The sequence below is a fragment of the Microcaecilia unicolor genome, chromosome 1 (genome assembly GCF_901765095.1).
Source record: "Microcaecilia unicolor chromosome 1, aMicUni1.1, whole genome shotgun sequence".
Taxonomy (NCBI): Eukaryota; Metazoa; Chordata; class Amphibia; order Gymnophiona; family Siphonopidae; genus Microcaecilia; species Microcaecilia unicolor.
Window position 1 is genome coordinate 671,544,790 of NC_044031.1, and position 25,047 is coordinate 671,569,836.

Sequence of the window (25,047 nt, forward strand, 5' to 3'; positions counted from 1 at the left end):
GGATCCCTCTCCCTTTGGTCTTACGGCCTGGCTATTGAGCGGCAGCGTCTGAGGAAGAAGGGCTTCTCAGACAAGGTCATCGCCACTATGCTGAGAGCGAGGAAGCGCTCTACTTCTACTGCTTACGCCAGGGTTTGGCGTATCTTTGCAGCATGGTGTGAAGCAGGCTCACTTTCTCCCTTCACTGCTCCAATTTCTTCAGTGTTGGCATTCCTGCAAGAAGGTCTGGAGAAAGGCCTGTCGCTCAGTTCCCTTAAAGTCCAGGTAGCGGCTCTGGCTTGCTTCAGGGGCCGCCTGAAGGGTGCTTCCCTGGCTTCGCAGCCAGATGTGGTGCGCTTTCTCAAGGGAGTTAATCACCTGCGCCCTCCTCTGCACTCAGTGGTGCCTGCGTGGAATCTCAACCTGGTGCTAAGAGCATTGCAGAAGCCGCCTTTTGAACCCTTGTCGAGGGCATCTCTGAAAGACCTGACGTTGAAAGCAGTCTTTTTGGTGGCTATCACTTCAGCCAGAAGAGTTTCCGAGCTCCAGGCGCTCTCATGTCGAGAGCCTTTTCTGCAGTTCACTGAGGCAGGAGTGACTATTCGCACAGTGCCTTCCTTCCTGCCCAAGATTGTTTCTCGCTTCCATGTGAATCAGCAGCTCTGTCTCCCTTCCTTTCGTAGGGAGGACTACCCAGAGGAGTACTCTGCTCTTAAATATCTGGATGTGAGACGAGTCATCTTCAGATACTTGGAAGTGACCAATGATTTCCGGAAATCGGATCATCTGTTTGTCCTGTTTGCAGGTCCTCGTAAGGGTCTGCAGGCTGCTAAGCCTACAGTGGCAAGATGGGTCAAGGAAGCCATTGCAGCGGCTTATGTGGCCGCGGGGAAGGTGCCGCCTATCCAGCTGAAGGCTCACTCCACGAGAGCTCAGGCGGCCTCGATGGCAGAGGCCGGATCCGTCTCCTTGGAAGAGATATGCAAGGCGGCAACTTGGGCTTCGGCTCATACATTCTCCAAGCATTACTGTTTGACTGTGGCTGCACGGGCGGAGGCTCGGTTTGGAGCTTCAGTGTTGAGGTCAGGGATTTCAATGTCCCGCCCTGGGTGAGTACTGCTTCGGTACATCCCACCAGTCTATGGATTGATCAGCTTGATGATATGGAAGGTAAAATTATGTATAATCATACCTGATAATTTTCTTTCCATTAATCATAGCTGATCAATCCATAGCCCCTCCCAGATATCTGTTCTGTTTTTATTCTGGTTGCATTTCAGGTTCAAGTTTAGTCTTCAGTTATTTCAGAAAGACTTCGTGTTCAAGTTCTTTCACTTGGATTCTTCAAGAGTTGAGACGAGTTTGTGTTACAGTGAGCTGCTGCATTCCTCTCCCCTCCGTTTTACGGGGCTGGATTGAGACATAAATTCTGCCGGCACTCCCTCCCGCTTCGTGCGGCTGTAGGGCAGCTTTGTACCCCTCCCGCTTCGGCGGTGTTAGGGTCAGTCAGCTCCTCCCGCGGTTGCGGTTGCAGGATAAGCCAGATCCCCCCGCATCGGCGGGTGTGGTGTCCCTCCCCCGCTCCGCGGGGATGAGCTGGACGGATTCCCCTCCCCCACTTGTGTGGGGATGAGCTGGGTTAATTCCCCTCCCCCGTTTCGGCGGTGGTGAGCTGGGCAGAGTGTCCCTTCGTGGGTGTAATTCTCTAAGTGCTGAGTCCTGCGGATGGAGCTTTGATATCGACATACTGAGGAGTTTCCGGCAGCACATGACCACATATAGGGAGGCAAAAGTTTGCTCTCTATCTCCACCTGCTGGTAGATGGACACAACCCACCAGTCTATGGATTGATCAGCTATGATTAATGGAAAGAAAATTATCAGGTATGATTATACATAATTTTACCTTTTTTTCTGTCTGCTCTTTTCTTTGCAAATATTCTGTTGCTTTTGAAGTATTGTATCTTGTTTCTTCTTGGTCTATTCCGTGATATTATGGGCTTCTAAATATGTTGAGGGTTTTTTTTTGGCTTGTTTGTTTTTTTGATATAGGACTGTCTTAATTGTTGGACTTCTTGGAAATTAATGGCAACCCTTGGCATATTGTATGTCTGTAAGCAAGTGTATGATCTTATATATGAATATTTTAAATTTATAAATAAGAAAAATTAAAACATAAAAACAAACTAGTAAAACAAATGCAGATTTTATAGCATAGAACAAGAAAGCAGTTACACATTTCATTGTTGGATGTGACTTACTGGTGTTTGAAGGTCTGTATATAAAAAGTTGTAATAAGGTAGCACATATCATCCTCTGAAAAATGTCTAAACACTATAAAATTGCTGAAATGAAAAACATTGGGATCAAGACCCTAAGAGAATTGAGAAAATGAAGAAGTCGTCGTCACTCAGGACATACCCATTCCCACCAGGAAGAAGCTTGAAGCAAGAAAACCAGACTTTGTTGTAAAGGAAAAGATCATAATGAATGTGTTGGTACCCAGTGACAATTCTGTACTATGTGTGGAGAAAAGACCCTCAGTTACCAAAGAATGGAACCAGATACCAAAATACTACGATACAAAGATTGTAGAAATTGTCCTAACGTGTTGTATACCACTGACCTGATTGAAAGCATTCCTTGACATATGCTAGCTGAGGGGTGAAGTTCATTCCTGTTACGGTATGCACAAAGCTAGCCCATTTAAAAACGCTGCCGTCATGAGCCAAATAAGGTAGAGAAGCAACCAGCAGCCTGAAGACAATGCACACAGGTCCTTTCTTTAGTTCAACATGGTTTTATTCATGTACAACAAGTTTAACAGTATACATGCATTCTCTTCACCCTCAGTGTGCATATAAGTTATTTACTTTCACCTGGAGGCTCATGGATCTCATGTGTCCAGGTCTCAGAACACAGCTCAGATCTTTCAGGTGGCCAGGAACAACCACCTTCGTCTCAGCAATCCCTTTGTAAGCTCTGTTAGGACCACTGTAGTTCTTCAGGGGCAAAGTTTCTTCCTCTGGCTCATTACTTGAGCTTGCTTATTCTCTATATTACTTATGCCTGACTCAGAGGACAAAACACTGGTTGCCTTAGCAGCCCATTCCTAGATTCAAAACCTGACATTGCTTTTATCCTCGCAGCTTCTTTTTAAACCATATATAATTTAATCCAGTACTTGATTCACCATATTGGCTTGTGTTATGGAATCCACTGCCATTAGAATTAACTGTGATTTTAGGGGATAGGAACCTGCTACTCTAAAGACCTTAAATACTAATGTAAGTATCGTAAATTTAATTCTCCGAGTTATGGTGGCACAATTTGGGGGGGGAGGGGGGATGCTGCAGTCAGCGAATCTACAAAATGCTCACTACTGCCAGCTCGGGGCCTTGGACATCTGTGCATGCTCAGGGTCTGCCCTTGCCAAACTTTCAGTTTCAGAGGGGGTGGAACCCAACAGGCCTTGAGCATGGTAGCTGTCCAGTTTCAGATTTATTAAGGAGGCAACTTTACTGTTCTGAATGAATATGGTGGGGGGGGGGAACCCTCCCCAACCTCCTTTTCTCTCTTTTAAGAACGTTTTCATTTTTATGTCCACTTTGTATCTTGCTAAAAAGAAATACTTTTCTGTTTTCCCCTTATGAGATACTAATCCCTCACTGCTGTTTAGCTCTTCATGTTTATATGCTTTGTATGCATCCCAAACAATATGGTAGTCAATATCAGCTGTTTCATTCAGAGAGAAATATTATTCAGACCAAGCTAGTAGAGATGTACAAAAATCTGTGTCCTGAAATAGTCCAGCATTAAGTCTCCAGGCTGCTGAGGGTAAAACAGACTGAAACATTTGTAAGTTGAGAGTAACACATGCATGGTTTGATAATACTATTGGTTCAATAGAAGATTTTATCATATTGGAAATCAAAGATTGGGAAACAAATATATAATCCAAACGAGTATGAGAATTATGTGTCGATGAATAAAAAGTAAAATCAATATCAGTAGGATGCATTAAACGCCAGGAATCTTTCAAATGCCACAAAATCAGCAGATGTTGCAGTCCAGAGGCAGATCTTAAGACTTTCGATTTACTAGAAGATATTCTTTCCAAAACTATATCTAATGATAAATTCATGTCACCCACCATAATGACATAATCGAATCCTGCTAATGCCTATTGTGTATTCAAGTCTTGGAAAAGGAAGGATTATCCACATTGGGTGCATACACATTTAAAAGTGATATAGTGTGGTTGTCATATTTGATTTTTTACCAGAACCCACCATCCCTCAGAGTCATATGTATCAGAAATTTTAGAATAATTCAAGTTTGTGGCATAAGTATGGCTATGAGGATATAAACAGAAACAAAAGAACAGAACCACACATTCACACCTCACCCTCTCCAATGAGGAAATATGGGGTTGAGGTTGGAATGGCACACAAAGGGAGAAAATGAACACGAAAAAATGCAGGATATATTAGTCAGGTGCATATCGACATCAGAGGCTAGTGCATTTATGATGTTGCCATCTTAGAAGACTCTTGTTCCATAATATATTTTTCTAATTCCTTTGGATCAGTGCATGATTTGGTCTTGTTCTGATATGTCACCTCCATAATGGCAGGAGCGAATAAACCAAATCTAGCTTCTAGAGACTGAAAACAAGGTCAAAGATTTAAGAAAGCTTTTCTTTTTTGTGCAGTGTCTCTGGAAAAATCAGCACTTATAGTTTTGCGTTTATCTTTCCATGTAATGGAATGTTTATTTTTTGCTGCGTGAAAAATAGCATGAATCTGCAGGAACTGTAGAATTTTTACAAGTATAAGCCACGGTCCTTTCTGTTTTTGACTGTCAGACTTGAAGAGCCTATTAAACTCGATAAGGAGAAGTTGAGGAATTAAATGTTCAATAAATGTAATAGTATTTCCATAACTTCGCTTCCCTTGGGGACCCCAGGATCCGGATATTATTTCTGTGATACCAATTACTCACATCCTCCAATGCCACTTTAAGTTCCAGCACCATTTTATGTGTCTCAGGAAATGTTGCGTTCTCGAGGGCTTTGGCATTCTGTCAGGTCCTCGAGGCAGGACTGGAGTTCGTGAGCCCTTGGGCCACTGCCGAGGAGCAGCTGCGGCAGGCAAGACCACCTCGGGATTGGAAACACAGAAGAGCAGTACTGGAACTCTGGACTGAAGTAGTACAAGGCAGGCAACTAGAACAGATGAGACAGGAACAGCTTCACCTGCACCTAGCCACCGTTCCTCCGGAGTTGAGCTCCGAAGTGCAGGCGGCCGGCAGGACTTGCAGGATAAGGCAGGAACTGAAGATCCAGAGGACCCACCCTGGGTCTGGGATACACGAGGGAGACCAGACTAGGAACTAAACACAGACAGTGTGCTGCTGCACAGCCGCTAGCAAGACCCAGAAGACAGACCTAGGAACACAAGGCGTACAGAAGCCTAGCAGGAGCAAGGACTAGGGCAGCATACACACTAGGCAGAACGGGGATCCAGGAATACCCACAGGGTAAACCCTCTAGCTAGGTGGAGACAGGATACAGGAATAACCACCCAGGAAATACACACTAGCTAGACAGATACAGGATTCAGGATATACAAGCAGGGTAGGCATACAGGCTAGGCAAGGCAGGACTTAGGGTAAAGAGAGAAAACCAGGAAGAACAGGCCAAGGGTCTTGGGCAGGCAGCACAGCAAACAGAGTAACCAGGAAGAACAGGCCAAGAAGCCACAGCCGTTCCACACACTGACTGGGGAACCCACAAAGGCTGAGGCTTCGCATACAGACAGAGAACAAACCCGGACATAGGCTTCACCCCAACCCAGGGTAAGCCAGGAACAGAGGCTTCACCCCAACACAGGGTAAGCCTGGAGCAAAGGCTTCACCCCAAACACAGGGTAAGCCAGGAACAGAGGCTTCACCCCAAGCAGAAGCAGGAAGTACACAGACCCCAAAGAGAGGCTTGACACACATAGGAAGTGAGCCCACAGGAAAGACAAGCAGGAGCCATCTTGGAAGCTGGCACAGAGCCGGTGGCAGCCATCTTAGATGCTGGCTCCCTAGAGAGGCATAGCCCACACAGGTGAGGTCTAGTGAAGCAATCAGCCCAGAGACTAGAGACAAGACAAACACAGACAGAAGCCAACAGAGCTGCTGACCCCCAGAAAGAAGGTAAGGCTGAGGGTGGTCACGGCCACAGACGTGACACGAAAGCATGCAGCCATCCTTGAGACTGCTGATTCTAGCTTCCGCTTTGTCTAAGCAGCCTTCAAAATTGTTAAAACGATCCTTCATTTGAGATATATCTTGCTTAGGGCCATGCCAACACAGTAAGCGGGGTAAGCACTGCAGGGGGGCGCCGACCTCTGGAGGGCACCTACGGGCACCTTTTTCCTGAGGTCAGCTCACTTGCAAAATGTTTTACCTGAAGCTGTGATTCTCCCCTGCCCTCCTCCTCTCGACCACAGTGCTCACTGAGGCAGGCAGGCTTTACTGAAATTGTTTGAAAGAATACAACCAGTGCTATTTATGTCTTTGGTGTGGGACAAACTCCTCATTCAGGGTGAGCTTGAACAACATTCAAATTAAAGAGAACAGCCAGGTTTGGAGGGAGGTGTGCAAGTGAGACTGGGGAGAAATAAAAACTAAATAGTGTAATTGTTAAAATCTGTATGTGGTTCAAAGTTTTTGTTTTTTTTTATCTGAGCTTGTACACAGAGCGAGGTGTGACTGTAATGATGTTTGCATAATTATCAGGTAACCGGATATCTACAGCTAAAAGCCATTTCATTGGCTGATGGTTCCAACAGTAGTTTCAGAGGAAGTTTAGCTGACGTGTAGTGTAGAATAGCTGGTAAGTGAAAATCTGATTGTTTTTTTTGGTGTTTGTTTTTATATAAAAGATTCTCCTTGGGTAGGAAGAGTCTGTGATATGTGAAAATATATTTTGCTTTAATGAAATTGCTAAACTTTAGAGTCAGAGACTTATCAATGATCAGAAAAAGAAAGTCACCAGACAACAAAGGTAGAGAAAAATCATTTTATTTTCATTTTAGTGTTTGGAATATGTCCACTTTGAGAATTTACATCTGCTATCTTATTTTGCAATGAATAGCAATTTGTTTCTAAGAATATTGCTGACAATTCCTGTCAGTGTGGCAAGTGGTGAGCGATCATTTCACGGTTAAAAATAATTTAAAACTAGTAAAAAATGCCCGTTTCAAAAGGGAAGGAAACGGGCGTTATCAAGGCCATCCCCCACCCTCCGTCCCTCCCCCACCCTCCGTCCCTCCCTCCCTCGCTGTTCCAGACTCTGCCGTCCCTCCATTTTCACACACCCCTTTCCGCGACCCAGTCGACCCCCCTTCTCTGCGAAAACCATCCCCCGCCGTTGTCCAGTACCTGTGCTGACGGGGGACCCCAACCCCCATCAGCAGAAGTCCTGTGCTGGCCTTCGAGGCGTTGCTTCTTCAATGATTTTGTGTCCAAGTTGCTCTGCGGCATCTGACATCAGACGCACGCAGAGGAACTTGAACCAAAGATCATTGAAGAAGCAACGGCGCGAAGGCCAGCACAGGACTTTGGCTGACGGGGGTTGGGGTCCCCCGTCAGCACAGGTACGGACGGCGGTGGGGGACGGTTTTCGCCAGAAGGGGAGGTCGACTGGGTCGCAGAAGGGGGTGCAGTGGGCTGTAACACAGGGGGAGGAATAGGGAAACACGCTCCGCGTGTTTCCCTACTCCTCCCCTTGCTTTGGTATCAGCTGTCACTGACGTCTGTGCGTGCCTGCCTAGCAGACCACCTCCGAGGGAGGCACGGTCCCAGGCACATCCTGTTGGAGGTGAGAATTATTATATAGGATTATTTGCGATCAAGTATTTCGCAAGAAAGGCTTATAAGCCTTGCCATGATTGCTATTGAGAATGATATATGTACCCAGTTAGATATCAAAGATTTAATTACTAATTTTGTGAACATGAAAGCACAAAAAGCTAAGTGGTTGTAAACCCTCTATTTGTTCAGCAATCCCACAAAGATGCACTCCATCTTTCAGCTCCTATTTCCTTTGCATCTTGTGCCTCACGGGGGGGGGGGGGGGGGCGCCAACTGATAGTCTGCAGGGGGGCACCAGAGACCCTAGGCATAGCCCTGATCTTGCTGGATCAACTTTATTATTCTCGGTGAGCAAGACCATGATATGGTCTAATTGTGTCGTGATATCCGCGTTGGCCTGCACACCTTCATTGTTTGCCATATTTTTGCTAGGTGAGGCCAAATCCAATTTGTGATGCTTTGATGCTGAATTGCTTGGGAACACTGAGTCAAATTTAGAGAGCTGCATGGGAACGGAGCTAGCAGGAATCCCACAGGTGTGGGGATGGACCCGGGTCCTGCAGGGATTCCTCAGGGATGGACCCAGTTCCTTGGGGGATCCAGCGGAAATGTAGCTGAAATCCAGTCTTGCCTCCCTCCAGCCCGGGTGCCCTCCCAAAAGTTATAATCTTTATCTATATTCATCAGAATATTTATATATATGTATATTTAAACATGCGCACCTTAACTGCTAGAATTTTTATTTAATTTTACATTTTTACTTGAAAACTTTTGTCTATGATCCTGTTGTATTTCTGTTATATTAACGCTAGCTAATTTCCTTTTTTATTTCTTCTTTGTTCTCTGCAGGACCTGGCAGATCAGATAGCATTTCAGGCAGCAGGGGGACTTGCTGCTCTTGAACAGGTTCTTCAAGTTGTCATTTTGGGCTCAAACCACAATGCAGTTTCCCGATTTCCTCCTAAGTAAGTTTTCAGTGGATACTACCACTTTTAGTATTTTATAACTTCTAATTACTGAAATGCCATCAAAAACAAAGACAACAATGAAAAATAATAGGGGGAAGTAGCAGACCATCTTCCAACCAGAATTTATTTCTACAATAGTGAATTTAAAACAGTCCAAAAAACATTCAAGGATGTAAAAGTCCAAACACTTCTTAGAAAGCCCAACTTGACCAAGGTCAGCAACCACCTGTATCGGGCATAAAGTAATAAAACCACTAAAAGGCTCTATAAATAACAAATACAAAACAGTAAACAGATTGTTCTGTAAATACAAATGTAAAATTAGAAATATATAAAGACTATTAACTGAAATTCTCAAAATAAAAATGGAGGTCAGTATAACACAACATATCTGGAGTCACAGCACAAGGAATAGGTAATGACGTGCCCCTTTACTCTCACCAGGGAGGGAATCAGAGAGAAAGAAAATTAAATAATAAACTAAAAAAATAAAAGACTATGGTAAAAAAAAATGTAAGTTAATTTTTTTTTTATTACATGGGTTATCAAAGTTTTCTAAAACACATTTCTTCAGTCTGGCCTTTCTGAATACAATGAACTCTGTTTGAACTTTACCCACATCCTTTTCTTAATCTTGTTTCGTCCTTTTTTTCCATCTAGTCCTGCCTAATTATGCTGTCACCTATCCACCCATACTTATTTGTTTGCCTTGAGATAGTCTAAATCCCTGGTTACTTACTGCACATGTATTAATTTGCTTCTTAAAGTTATTGTAATTTGTGTATAATTCTATACATTATTATCTTTTATTCACTTTTTGTTTGTAAGCCACATTGAACTTGAGTCTATTTCTGGCTAATATGGGGTATAAATGTCATGATTAAATAAATAAAATAAAAGGTATCAGAAGCGGAAAAGCTTGCTGAAGAATTCCTATATGTAACTAGTCACATCATCATTCTGTTGCCAGGTCCTCTACAGAAACGTGAGAGTTGGGTCAGTATTTAAACTCTGTGGTTGGTGTTTGTTTCCATGGCATATAAATTATTCATGGATATTCTGTGATGCTATCTGGTTAGTGGACAGCGCTAAATATAGGGAACGTGGCAAGTGCTGCCACTAATCCAGATAGGATATTCAACCTGCTCTCCAGATAGTTAATCAGAAAAAGTTAAGACAGCACTCTCTGGATAACCACCACCCTACCCACATGCTGCCCCTGGCACTATCCAGATAGTGCTTCTGAGTGTCCTATGGCCAGCACCAGCAAATTCAGCCTTATATCCAGATTATGCCTTTGAATATTGGGCATAGGGTTTATATACTTTTAAAAAAAACTGCAAATAGCCCGAAAAATACAGGGGTAAGAATAAAGTCCAAAAACCAAACGTATTCCTCAATCATGGTGATTATTAAGCAGTTAGAAATGAGTGTTTGGAGTAAGATCAAATACAGCACACATAAGGTCCTTTTACTAAGGTATGCTAACGGATGTAGCATGTGCTAAATGCTATGAGGCCCATTTTATTCCTATGGTCTTCTTCACATTTAGCATGCCCACTAATCTCATTAGCACACCTTAGTTAAAAGAACCCCATAGATTTTAAATTCAAGTCTGAATATTACTTTCCTTAGAAAATCTACCTTCATAAAAAGCGATGTAAAAATTGCCTGCAGTATATTTATTCTGTTTGCTTCTCAATTGAATCATTTCCATATAAAAACATTTCCAGTCTCCTTTTATTTTTTGGAGATAGAACAATTTTAAACTGTTGACAAAACATTGTAATTGTTTGTTCTTTCCATGTGTAATGCATTAACTAGAAGATAGTAAGCTACATTGTCTTATGTTTAAAAAAAAACTATGAACCAAAGAAATAAAAATAAAAACTGTATGAACAATGTAAATACATTTACCTAGCTTTTTATTTGATGTAATATCAGTTTATTACAAGTCTGTAGGTACTCTTGAGGCCACTGTCCACACATGTCAATGGTTACTGCTCATTGAAGTCACTTTTAACTTTCACAGGGTTATGGTGCTCCTAACAATTTAACCTTTTTGTGACTGCCATAAACTTGGAGTCTGTCTGTTTCTTTCCTGACATGATTAAGTTGTTAAGGTGAGGCGCTTATCCAGACTATTCTCCTGATCTCTTCTGTCTGAAATCCTGACAGTATGATGTGGCTCAAAGCACTAATCCCATGGCTCCAAGCTAAGGCTTTATTGCAGAATGATTAGCAATATACCTCTTGTTTTGTATATCACAAATCATTAGATCCAGTAGCAAGGTAACCAGTATCTGCAGTGAGGCTTGCAGAAGATGTGATCATTTTAGGTGCCATAGCTTCCTTTAATGAAGTCTGTCTCCACGCCCTCCTCCTCCTCCTCCACAATTATAGAAACATACAAAATGAGTGCAGAAGAAGGCCTAAAATAGAACATAATGCCATTGGGCGTTGGGTACCTATGTCTCTTTAATCCCATCCCTCCTCTTTTTTCCCTTCTCTTTTTTCTTTTTTCTGTGTCCCTCAGCCATTTATATAAGGTGGCTATCAGCACTATTCTGTGAAAATAAAGGCCACACTCTTATGGTTATACTAGGATAAGGGCCCGTTTCGGAAACCAATGAAACGGGCGCTAGCAAGGTATTGCCTTTCTGCAATTAATGTTTTGAAAGGGATTGTTAGGATAAATGTGTGCTCACCCTCCCGCCCTCCGAGTTCCAGAGTCGTTCCCTCCCTCCGTCCCTCTGAGTTCCAGTGCCATCTCCCCCCTCCCTCCGAGTTCCAGGGTCGTCCCCTCCCTCCCAGTTCCAGGGTCCCCTTCCCTCCAAGTTCCAGGGTCCCCCCTCCCTCCCTCCCAGTTCCAGGGTCCCCTTCACTCCCTCCCAGTTCCAGGGTCCCCTCTCTCTCCCTCCCTCCCCTCCCAGTTCCAAGGTCCCCCCTCCCTCCGAGTTCCAGTTGCTCCCCCTCCCTCTGAGTTCCAGGGTCCCTTCTCCCTCCCTCCCTAGTTGTGTGTTGGAGGAAGATTGTTAGGGAGGCTGCAAGTTGATTTCTGGGTGTGTGTTTGCAGCGCCATTATGATCCAGTACTTTTGTGTGTGTGTGTAACTTGGAAGGAGGTTGGTTGAGGTGCCGGGGACGTTCGGACAGTGGGTAGTTTTGTCTGGGAGGGCATTTGTTAGGGAGGCTGCAACTGTGTTTCTGGGTGTCTGTTTGCGCCGTCACATCCAAATAGTATTCTCCTTCCAGCGATGTTCCTCATCTCCGTGCTGCAGAGAAAGTGACCGATTGTGCTGCTCATTCTCCTCCCTTGTTCCCATGCAGTTGCTCGTAATTGGTCCGTCATGCATTTGACGTCTCCTTCCGTTGCCTGGCAACGGTTCGGCGATTCCTTCATTGTCAGCTACTGATACTCCTTCCTTTTTTCATGCAGGTCGGGTGAGCAATGCGATTCGGTGAGTGTCAGTGCTCCGCCCTCGACGTCATCACGTTGTGACTCAAGGGCGGGGCAGACACTCATGGGCAAACAGCGATCTACACAACTACAAACTTAGAACTTTGAGGCGTCCGGCTTCATTAGAACATTGGAGGTGCATTTTATATAGAGAGATTAAGACAAATAGCCATTTTTCAACATAATAATAGTCATAATAAAACTAATCATCAATAATTATTGACTTCATCAGCTCAGAATGGAGAACACTTCAAAGTCCATCCCTCATATGATTCATCAGATCCTTATGGCAGCCTCCACCACCACCTGCACTTGCTCCATGATGTAGGCTGTGCCAGTGTCCATACTGCTCCATAACTCCATGTGGTCAGCTTGGCCCCCTTTATTTCTCTAGCTCACCCATGTTTGCCAGGCTTCATTCATTACCTTAGCCCAGCCCCTTTGTGAAAGATGGGTCCCAACCGAGCCCAGACACGGAAAGTGCAGCATCTGGACCTCATGCTTTTTGGTTCTCATGCCCATGCTTGGTGTCTGTACTCCATTTTCTTTCAGGCCTAGGTGAATCATCTTTCATCAGGTTGATCCCTAATCTGTCTCTGTGTCCCCTTTCTTGCCAGTGGGATGCCACCACCTGGAGGGTATAATGTCTGTTGTTTATGGCCAGGTGCCTCACCTCTCCTGATTACTGAACCTAACAACTTGCATTAATCAGCAATCAGTATGTTGTTTCCTATACCCAAGAGGTAGACACTATCTTCCAAGTACAACTTCTTGCTCCTAGAGGCCAACCGAATTTCGGTTTCAGCACCAAAGCTGGCCCAAAATCCAGGCATTTTCCACTGGAACTGAAACTGTGTTCAGCCTGCTACTCCCTCCCTGCTTCCCCCAACCAAAAAGAGCCCCCCCTCCTAGACCTACCTCCTCACAAACCCAACCACTCAGCCCCCGGTGGCAGCCCCCTAGTGGGCCTACTATCTTGTTGGTGGGTAGTGGGCACAGAAACGATCCCTACTTGCTCCTACACATGACCAGCTCCTGCTGTCACAGCAGTCATTTTGAGATTGGAACTGGCAAGGGGAGGGGATTGTGAGGGGGCTGCTGCTGATGGGTAAGTCTGGAAGTGGGGGGCAGGGCCAGTTTAGTTTTTCATGTTTGGTTTCAGCAGAAATTAAGCAGCCAATTTTGGTCACAGGTTAGGTTTTAGCAGGGCTTTACCTGTCCCTGATGCATAACATATCATGTTTGATTATTATGACCTTTAATGCTTTTATATAGTTCCCCATTCTGTAACTTTTTTTCTAGACTTCTCTATGACTCTGGGTTCTTGGCACATCTCCATTTTAGCCAAGGAATTATCTGGGGCTATATGATGCCAGTCCTTTTCCATGCTGTTATTATGTGGACTGATCAATTTTTATCTCTATAATGCAGTCTATGTTTTTTGTGTATACAAGGTCATTGCTTCCCAAATGTACTATGACCCAACTGTGGGCCTTTTTGGCTTTTTTGCCCTTTATCTATGCTCATAAGGCCAACATAAGCTGATCCCAGTGCATTCCTTGCTTACTTAACCATACTACTGTTGTGATCCATGAGAGAAATTCCAGTTGTTTGCCGGGTGCTTTTAATGCTACCGTTATCATAGTCCAGTAAATGTGTGATTCACCCAGTGTTCCCCTGTAAGGATATAGATAGGGTTACTAGAAGGCCTTTGCTGTCTGTATGGAATGTTCTCTTATGTAGTCTTTGTATTTATCAGATTTCCAATCTGCCTATCAGCTTTTTCTATTTACTATCCATGCCTGTTTTGTCAGCAAGAGAGGTTGCCTCAGTTCTGAATTAATGGACTGATAATGATTTTGTTTCTGTACCTGCACTGTGCAGGCCTATATCCTACACTTTTTTTTTATGTAACAGAAAGTCTTTATTAACATTTGCATCAAACAGATACATCAAAAAAGAAAGCAGACACTAAAATTCCAATTGTGATACAACTGCAAAGAGTCCAAAACAGATTTTGGAATCACTGTGGGCGGAACTTGAAACAAATATAGTAAACGGGGAATACATTCATTCTAATGGTAGATATTCTACTAAACCAAGTAAGTGAAAGATCTTTCCACCGGGCTAATTCAGCTCTTAAAATGGAGGTCAACTTAGGGTAATTGCCCTCTTAAAGGTGAGAGTAATAAAGACGCAACCAAACACCCAAGTATTTCAGGCCCTTAGTAACCCAACAGAATGGAAAGGAAGCTCGCAAGGAATGTAGGACATTCTCTGGCAGAGTAAGGTTAAGTCCCTCCATCTTCCCCATATTAATTTTAAACCCCGAGACCTGGGAGAATACAGAAAACTCCTTCATTACGTTTGGAAGAGTAATTAGGGGAGATATCAAAGATAGCAGAACATCATTGGCTAAAAGCTAATCTTGTATTCCCTGCCCCCCCCCCCCCCCACATGGATGCCATGAATAGAAGAGTTAGAACATATAGCTGTAGCTAAAGGGTCTGTAATAAGAGCAAAGAACAATGGGGACAGTGGGCACCCTTGCCTGGTTCCCTGAGTCAGCGAAAACATGGCGGAATTGCCCCCATTAACTCGCACACAAGCTCGGGGAGTTGAATACAACACCTGCACCCATCCACAAAAGACCTCCCCCAAACCCACCGTAAGAAGAGTTTTTTATGCAAGAAGACGTGGAGGGGCATAATCGAAAGGGATGCCCAAGTTTTGTTGAGGACGTCCTCACAAAACGTCCCGATGGAGGGGCGGGGAAACCCGTATTATCGAAACAAGATGGACGTCTATCTTTCGTTTCCCGCCCGTAACCTCCGTTCACAGGATAAATCCCTCCTCTCAGTACCCTTCTCCACCACCGCCAACTCCAGGCTCCGCTCATTCTGCCTCGCCTCACCCTATGCTTGGAACAACCTTCCTGAACCCTTACGCCAAGCCCCCTCCCTGCCCGTCTTCAAGTCTTTGCTTAAAGCCCACCTCTTCAATGCTGCGTTCGGCACCTAACCCTTACCGTTCAGTGAATCCAGACTGCCCCAATTTGACTGCCCCTATCGTACCGACCGTTCACTTGTCTATTAGATTGTAAGCTCTTTGAGCAGGGACTGTCTCTCTTTGTTAAATTGTACAGCACTGCGTAACCCTAGTAGCGCTCTAGAAATGTTAAGTAGTAGTAGTAGTTTCGAGAATACGGTCGGAGACGCCCAAATCTTGAAATTTAGGTCATCCTTAAAGATGGTCGTCCCTAGACTTGGTCATTTCTGATTTTGGGGTACATTGGGTTTCTGGTGGATTTGGAGGGCTCGCTGTTTCCTCCACAAACATAACAAGTAGGGAGGGGGATGGGCCTGGGTCCGCCTGCCTGTGCATATATAGCCATTCTTTCTGAGTAATTTAAATGTTTTAGAGATTTTGTATTTTTCAGAAGTCTTAGATTTTGTTCCCAGTAATACTTTGCCAAATTCATTGTAGTATGTCAGAAGGTTATCATTTAGTTATCTTTACCATCATAAATCATAGCCTAGCATAATGGTTTGGACTAACAGACTGAACCTTATTCTGAAGGAAGGCAGAGGAACTGGGAGCAGAGAATAGAACTGAAGGCTCTAGGCAATCAGTGCATTTTTTAGGGGTAGAGATAGACACTTTACAAATGGTAGCAAGGTTTCCAAAAGCTGAACAGAAAGCCTTGAAGGAGCTGCTGGCAAACATATTGCAAAATCCTGAAACAGATGGAGGCTTTTTGATGGTCATTTCAAATTCATGTGCACGACCGTAACAAAGGGTTGCTCCTTTACAAGGAGATTAGAGGTAGCCTCTAGCATACCAAGGGCGGGGCAGTGGGGGTGATCTTCGTGCAGGCAACAAGGGAGCGCACAGAGAAGTCACTCGGTGTCGGCTCCACCAGTTCCCTGCCCCCTCTGATGTTCCGGGGCAGGGGACTGGTGGAGCCGTCAGCCTTACAACTGCTCCATGCACCTCAAAGTGGTGAGGATGATGCGCTTCGGGGGGGAAAATACGCCAGGGAGGGGGGTGTAGCGGCGACCTGCCCTAGGTAGCAGCCAACTTAGGTACACCACTGGTGGCAGCATAAGAATACATAAGGAGAAATTGCCACTTTACTTGAGTCTTATCCTCCATGAAGAAGGATTTGAATACATAACTAATATTCCTGAAACAACAGAATGGGCTGAATAAAGGTGCATTCATTAGAATTGTGTATTGAATCTCCACTGCCAGTGACTTGATTCAATCAATTTGGTTATTTAGCATCTAGTGACTCATAGACTGTGTCCCTCTGGAAGAAGAGAAATTGTATACAGCTATGTGGTAAAAGAAAAAACAGAACTTGGTTTTACCTTGAGAGTTGTCTGAGCTAAGTTGGGGATTTTCAGACTTGGTTTAACTGTAAACTGAGGTTAACTGTGTCCTGCTCTTAATTTCTTCTTGAGAAACTATTGACGCCTTTATTCTATTTTACCCCCTTTTATTCTAACCTATTAGAAAAAAATAAACCTGTCCTTTCACTTGCAGAGGGTCTGACCTCTATAAGTTTCTAATCTGTCTTCATCCTATTGCTTATAACTTAAAATTGTTCTTGCACTGTGATTTCATATTTTTATGATGGTATTGTCCTCTGGGGGCTGTTGGGGACTGAAGTCCCTGTTTCTACCACGGGACCTACTCAGGGGCTGCTGGGAATTGTAGTCTTTTCCTTTTCTCCAATCCCCCAGGGGAATAGACTCCTTCCTTTCTCTACCCAGTCTCCCTCCCTCTCGAGCCTCCTCATTCCTTCATGTGCCTTCATTCTCCCTCTCACCCTCACCCTCATATTTCTCACATGGTGGATCAGATTCCAAGAGCGAAGAGGAAGATGTGCCTAGCCCAAGCATTTTGGATAGTGACAAACAGTGAACAATCTGACAGTCTTTTGGAAAACAAGTGAAATCATTTAAGGCCCTCATTGATGAGAATGGCATGCGAGTAGGGACATGGCCATCCATTCCATGAATCTAAAAAAAACCAGTCAGGGAATATCACCACAATTTATTGGATTGGTTGGAAGATGACATATGTTCCCTCTCCAGCTGGTGAAAAATCAACTGGTTCTGACAGAGCTGTATGGGAAGTTATTGACAGGACTTCTGCTCCAGAAAGACATGCCTAACGTGGAGGGGCATAATCGAACGGGGTGCCCAAGTTTTCATGAGGGCGTCCTCGAAGGTCGGCCCTGCGAAGGGGCGGGGAAACCTGTATTATCGAAACAAGATGGGCGTCCATTTTTCATTTCGATAATTCGGTCGGGGACACCCAAATCTCAACATTTAGGTCGACCTTAGAGATGGTTGACCTAAATGTTGAGATGGTGGACCCCGGTTTTCGGCCATAATGGAAATCGAGGACACCCATCTCAAAAATGACCAAATCCAAGCCCTTTGGTCATGGGAACAGCCAGAATTCTTAGTGCACTGGTCCCCTTGACATGCCAAAACACAAACCGGGCACCCTAGGGGGCACTGCAGTGGAATTCAGAAATTGATCCCAGGTGCATAGCTCCCTTACCTTCGGTGCTGAGCCCCCCAACCCCCCCCCCCAAACCCACTCCCCACAACTGTACACCACTACCATAGCCCTAAGGGGTGAAGGGGGGCACCTACTTGTGGGTGGGTTTTGGAGGGCTCACATTTACCACCACAAGTGTAAAAGGTGGGGGGGGGGGGTGATGGGCCTGCCTGGCTGAAGTGCACTGCACCCACTAAAACTGCTCCAGGGACCTGCATACTGCTGTCATGGAGCTGGGTATGACATTTGAGGCTGTCAAAAAAAAAATTTAAGTTTTTTTTTAGGATGGGAGGGGGTTGGTGACCACTGGGGAAGTAAGGTCATTTGGTCAGTTTGGGGACCTTTTTGAGGCTTGGTCACAAGAAAAAAATGGACCAAGTAAAGTCGGCCAAGTTCTCATCAGGGACGCCCTTCTTTTTTCCATTATCGGCCGAGGACGCCCATCTCTTAAACACGCCCCAGTCCCGCCTTTGCTATGGTGCCGACACGCCCCCATGAACTTTGGTTGTCCCCGCGACAGAAAGCAGTTGAGGATGCCCAAAATCAGCTTTCGATTATGCCGATTTGGGTGACCCTGAGAGAAGGACGCCCATCTCCCGATTTTTGTCGGAAGATGGGCGCCCTTCTCTTTCGAAAATAAGCCTGAAAATGTATTTGGAAAAATTCCTGGATTGTGATACCCAAGTCAAACATGAAATTAAAAAAGGCAGCATGGAAAGTGCATGTTAACCCATGTTGATGAAAATATCCTCTGCCATATAAAAAAAACTGTACTGAAACCAAGGCAAGGAGACAGCTCCAAGACACTTTCATTATGATACTTTCATTACGATTTGATATGTCCGAGGCACATACAATACAAATGGAAAGTCTTAGTTCAACTATATGGGGAATCCAGATTTTTTGCCGACACTATGCCACAAAATAGATTCTGAGAATGTTATGATTTGTCTGGTTTGATATAATGCCAGAAAATCAGTTTGGTTCAGTTGAAAACAGATATATTCGCATCAGTTTCAGAAGTCTGAAACCATTTCATTGTGCACTGCATTGTTTGCTACAAGCCATGAGAAAATATGACATCTGACTAACAGTATTTTCCTACTAAAGCAAAGTGTTTACCTAGCACATGGTGAAGAAACCTGATAAGTTTTGAATTAAATTCTGGCTAGTAGCAGATGCTGAAACCTACTTTTTGAAGGCTTCCCATACTTAAGTAAAGACAATCACTGACCTGCTGAGCAGACAACAATTTTTTTTTTAGTTAGTGAAACTAGTGGAGAAGTTGAAGACCATGAGAAACCATGAGTACAAGCATTGTGGGACCAATGTATTGGTACAAAAGAGGTTCCATCATTGGTGAAAAACTCCTGAGAATTTCTATGACACCACTTTGACGAAGAATGGGAGATTGCATTCTCACTGTTTATCAAGGAAAGGTAAACAAAAATGTTTTGCTACTGAGTGACCTCCATCTAGATGTCCACTTTGAAACTGACAGAAAGAAGATACCTGAGACGGTAGCCTTTTACAACAAGACAAAATCAGGGCTTGAATCAAATGGCTTGAAAATATTCCAAGAAACCAGAAAGTTGCAGATGGCCACGTTGAGTTTTCCATAACATCCTTGATCTAGCAGCAATCAGTGCAACAGTTGTAACTGGCAAGAAGATAATTCAATGTAAGTTTATCCTTCAGTAGGTTTCAAACATTGACAGCATCACATCTCCTCAAGGAAGTATAGGCCAGAAGAATCTGACGACCAAGAAAGAACTTGAGGTAGCCACAAATGGCGTAAGTTCCAGTTTGCCGTGTGCAATGAAAACAAAGCCATGAAAGTTTGTGGAGCCTGCAAGAAGCCCATAAGTGGAAAGTATACCAGAAAAGTTAAGAAGCACTGTGTCTGTGCGGCATGCATGACCAAATATCTGATGTGTATAGAATGACTCTCATTTTAGAAACACCTTTGAATTTTTACATCCATTTGTTCAATTATTTGTATTTTATTATTCCCAATTTCCATTATTGTTTAAAAAAAAGGAATTATCAATGAGTTATAATGAATAAACATTGATTATTTTTTTATTTTAAAATACCATATTTGCTTGTAATTCTGTTATAGGTAGGGAAAATTATTGGTAGCTCCAGTGTTAAGGCACACCAGACTAACAGACAAAGCCAAACTACTTGAGCTTTCATGGCGAGTGATGTTTTATAGGACTTTCTGTAATAGCAAAATAATAGCCTTATCAAAGAAAGCACAGAATGGGCCAGGGATAAAGGTAGATGACATATGCTGTGAGGGGTACAGTGCAACCATAAGAATGAGGCATTCCAAAATAGATCAGATGGGTAAAAGACACAGAGTGTGGCTGGCATAGACTGATGGAAGGTGAACTCTCCACAGGAAAACCAATGAAAGGCAAAACACACAGTGGATCCAAAAAAGTCCTCTCACAATGAGTGTCTTCCTGAACAAGGTCTTTATTGACAGTAGCAGAAATGACCCGACACGTGACGTGTTTCGGCCGTGAGGCCTGCGTCAGGGGTCTATAAAATAATATAATATACAAAGACATGCATAAAATACAATTATAATTAAAAACATGAATAAAAACTTGAACATCCATATACAATTTCTTGTACAAATTAAGACAAATAAAACATCAGAATGAAAGATGCAAAGTATATATAATAAAAAATATATGATAAAAATATAAGAGTATATGACTTTAAAAGAATAAAGAATATTGAATTATGTAAAGATATGAAATTATACCACATAGAGATAATGAGGACAAGGCATGGAATAAAATACGCAACATAATAAAGTATAAATATAGAGGACATACCTAGTATTATCTGTAGAAAAAAGTACCTTGTAGATCAGATGAAAAAAAGCACTAAAGCTGCTAACAACGATATCTATAATAAATATGTAAGTGAAGGCATAAATCACTACATACTCTCCATACATACATATACAACAAAATGAAATGATACTGAAAAAAGTGAAACATAGAATATATGGACAGGGATCCCAAAAAATTGTTTTGATGATGGAGAATAATGAAGAAGACCACACGGGTATGAAAATAAAAATAAAAAAATGAAAATGAAAACAAGGCACGGATGCCAAATGAATCAGCAAATGTCAAAGGTGATGAACCATAAAATAAGGATGGGAGAAACAGAAAAAAGAATTGCCTGATATTACTGTGAAAAATAGCATATATTAAAAAAGAAGACCATAAACTACTAAGAAAAATGGACCATAACATAGGGGAACCACCTAACTGAAAAATAATATTACCTTTGCAAAAGTGCATAAAGAACCACATAACATGCTGGCAATATACTTTTGCTGACTCTTATTTTATATTCTTTATGGTGACAGTATCGTCTAAACATGGCCTTCAGGTGTACTCTGCCAGCATGTTATGTGGTTCTTTATGCACTTTTGCAAAGGTAATATTATTTTTCAGTTAGGTGGTTCCCCTATGTTATGGTCCATTTTTCTTAGTAGTTTATGGTCTTCTTTTTTAATATATGCTATTTTTCACAGTAATATCAGGCAATTCTTTTTTCTGTTTCTCCCATCCTTATTTTATGGTTCATCACCTTTGACATTTGCTGATTCATTTGGCATCCGTGCCTTGTTTTCATTTTCATTTTTTTATTTTTATTTTCATACCCGTGTGGTCTTCTTCATTATTCTCCATCATCAAAACAATTTTTTGGGATCCCTGTCCATATATTCTATGTTTCACTTTTTTCAGTATCATTTCATTTGTTGTATATGTATGTATGGAGAGTATGTAGTGATTTATGCCTTCACTTACATATTTATTATAGATATCGTTGTTAGCAGCTTTAGTGCTTTTTTTCATCTGATCTACAAGGTACTTTTTTCTACAGATAATACTAGGTATGTCCTCTATATTTATACTTTATTATGTTGCGTATTTTATTCCATGCCTTGTCCTCATTATCTCTATGTGGTATAATTTCATATCTTTACATAATTCAATATTCTTTATTCTTTTAAAGTCATATACTCTTATATTTTTATCATATATTTTTTATTATATATACTTTGCATCTTTCATTCTGATGTTTTATTTGTCTAAATTTGTACAAGAAATTGTATATGGATGTTCAAGTTTTTATTCATGTTTTTAATTATAATTGTATTTTTATGCATGTCTTTGTATATTATATTATTTTATAGACCCCTGACGCAGGCCTCACGGCCGAAACACGTCATGTGTCGGGTCATTTCTGCTACTGTCAATAAAGACCTTGTTCAGGAAGACACTCATTGTGAGAGGACTTTTTTGGATCCACTGTGTGTTTTGCCTGGCATAGACTGATGTCAGGACCCAATGCTCAGTGCATACCTAGAGATGTTTACTAAATTAATCCCCTCCCCTCCACTGAGGGGCATTCTGTTCAGGCATCAAGATAGTAGTTGCTTATCATGGTATTCATTCAAGAAAGTGTAAGATAGAGGAAGTGACATCAGCTGCAGAGATGGCAGCCTGAAGAGCAAGCTCTTGCTCTGTCTTTTTGTATGGGTAATTATGTTGCTCCATTGGCGACTGTTTGGGGCTTCCCTTGCAACTATTTTAGTTGTCCAACTCTCCGGTATGTCCCCAGAAAACTGGAGATATTAAAGAGTCGCTGAGGCATTTTCGGCGGACAGGGAGAGATGAGATATTGTGGCCTCTATGGCCTGTGTCCCCACCCTAAAGAATGGACTCTGCATCGCCCGAATTCTCAGTGGACGAGAGTGACCTTACTCAGATTATTCTTACTGGGCTGAGCAAGCAATTTAAGAACTGCTTTTCTGCCCTTAGCACTTAACTTACTCTTACTGGGCTAAGAAAGGAATTTAAGAATTGATTTTCTGTCCTTAGCACTGAACTTAAAGCCATGCAGGGTGAGTTGACTTCCAGGATTGATATCCTGCACAGGGATATGCGTGATCTGGGCACTCGAATGGATGATATGGATACCCAAATTAAGGAGCAGGGCGAGGATGTGCTTGATTTGCAGTCCAAATATAATTCCTTACAAATCCAATACGAGGAACTACAAAATAAAATGGATGATGTGGAAAATTGAGGATGACAAAATAACTTGCGTTTTCATGGTGCACCAGAAAACAATAACCAGTAGAATTTGGCTTTAATTGTGCAAACCCTCTGTCGGTATCTGCTCACTTTGGGAGATGAGGCGCCAAGTATTGCAGATGACCGAGCTCAGATAACCGTTCTCATGATATTGTAGTTTGTTTTTCCTGACATGTGGATAAGGATGCCATCTTGCAGAAAGCCAGTTCCGGAACAGCTCTGCACTATCAATATGCTACTGTGACTGTTTTCCAGGATCTTTCAGCTTTCACGCTAGCCAACTGCCAAGATCTTACACCATTCTTTAAGCAATGAGCACAAATGGAAAGCAATGAACACAAATGCTGGTAGACTAAGTAAAAAGGTTAAAGACTTATAAGCCCTGATGTCAGAAGAAAACTTGGATATTGTTGCTATTACAGAGACATGGTTCAATAATTCCCATGAATGGGATGTGACCATACTGGGCTATAATCTTTTTAGGAAGGATAAGGAGGGCTATAGAGGTGGAGGACTGGCACTGTACATGAGAGACAATATATCAGATGGGCTGAAATGCGGGGAACCTGGGGAAAAGGAGAAGCTTTATGGATCGTCCTGGAAAGAGAAGGAAACTGTATCCACACAGGAGTTATCTACGAGTTATCTATAGACAAGGATCTGATAGAAGATATTCAAAAGATTGGTATGAAAGGGGAGGTGCTAATGTTGGGAGATTTCAACTTGCCTGATGTGGATTGGAACATCCCGTCAGCAGAATCGGAAAGAAGTAGGGAGCCTGTGGATGCCTGTCAAAGTGCCTTGCTGAAGCAAATGGTGACACTCACTTTATATGGAGCTGAGTCATCTGAATGTACAAATTGTATGTATATAAGAAAGTCATGAATATATGCTTCACCATAGAATGTATCGTCATATTCTTTTTGCTTCTGACCAGCAGAATACTAAGAAGCAAAGTGTGGGATTATTGTTCCAAACAGACTTGAGACTACAGATTCAAAAAGTTAAGCGAGACCCTGAGAGCAGATACCTCATAAGCACAGGTTCTGATTGATCAAGTTGAACTGACAATTTCTAGCTTGTATGCCCTCAATATAGATCAAACTTCATTTTTTCATAAAATTAAGGTACTGTTGGGTGGCTTTTCATGAGGACTGTCCTGACAAGGACCTTTGGTGATAGGCGGTGACTGCAATGTTTTTCTTAACCCTACCTTATTCTTCAGTACGGCCTGGTGGAGACTTAAAAGCTAGCCTTGCTTTGAAAAATATGTTGCAAGACTTAGGCCTAGTAGATGTTTATAGAGATTGTAAGGGGCTCCAGAGAGATTACACCTTTTACTCTTCACCCCATGACCTGTATAGATTATATATTTTTTAGAAAATTCACTTTGGCGCTCAGTGGAGGGGGTGGAGATTGAGACTCGGATTGTCTTGGACCATGCTAAATGTTGGCTTGACCTTGCTGGTATTTGGGAATAGCCGGTGGAAAAGTTTGGACCCTTAACACTAGCTTTCTTAAGGACAAGGAGGTAGTTAGGGAATATACGAAAACCCTTCTTGATTACCTGGAGCATAATCTAGATTCTGGTCCCTCCTTTCCTGTTGTCTGGGATGCATTGAAAGCATTTACTAAAGGAGTCTTTATAAAACAAGCATCCAGGAAGTGTAGGGCCAGAGATCTGCTGAGGCAGTAGTAACTCATCGGGCTGGCTCATCTTGAATTGCAGCATAGGCAAATAGGTAGCACACAGGTTCAAAATTCTGTTAGACAGACTGGTTTATTGCTAGAAGAACTCAACCAGGAAGACCTGCAGTTTGCATTAGACAGACTTTGTCAGAAACATTATGAATATATGGAGAAGATGAGCTCCCTGTTGGCTTTTAAACTCTGTAAAGCTCGATCTGAATGGATTGTGGGTAAGATCAAGGACTGTACAGGTATAAATCAGCCCAGCTCAGAGATCACTTTAGGGAATTTTTAGCTAATTTATATACAAGTGACTAAGATTCTCCCTAATGATATCAATGATTACTTAGGTGCTCTGGAGCTGCCCTCCATGTC

General features: G+C 42.7%; 1 protein-coding gene across 1 annotated transcript in view; it reads left to right on the top strand.

The window, feature by feature from the left end:
* Positions 1–25,047, top strand: part of SCAPER (S-phase cyclin A associated protein in the ER) — a 960,370-nt gene that overhangs the window by 533,008 nt on the left and 402,315 nt on the right. Inside the window, 1 exon segment of the mRNA XM_030187331.1 lies at positions 8,694–8,809. Within this exon segment, the coding sequence (XP_030043191.1) occupies positions 8,694–8,809 (116 nt within the window).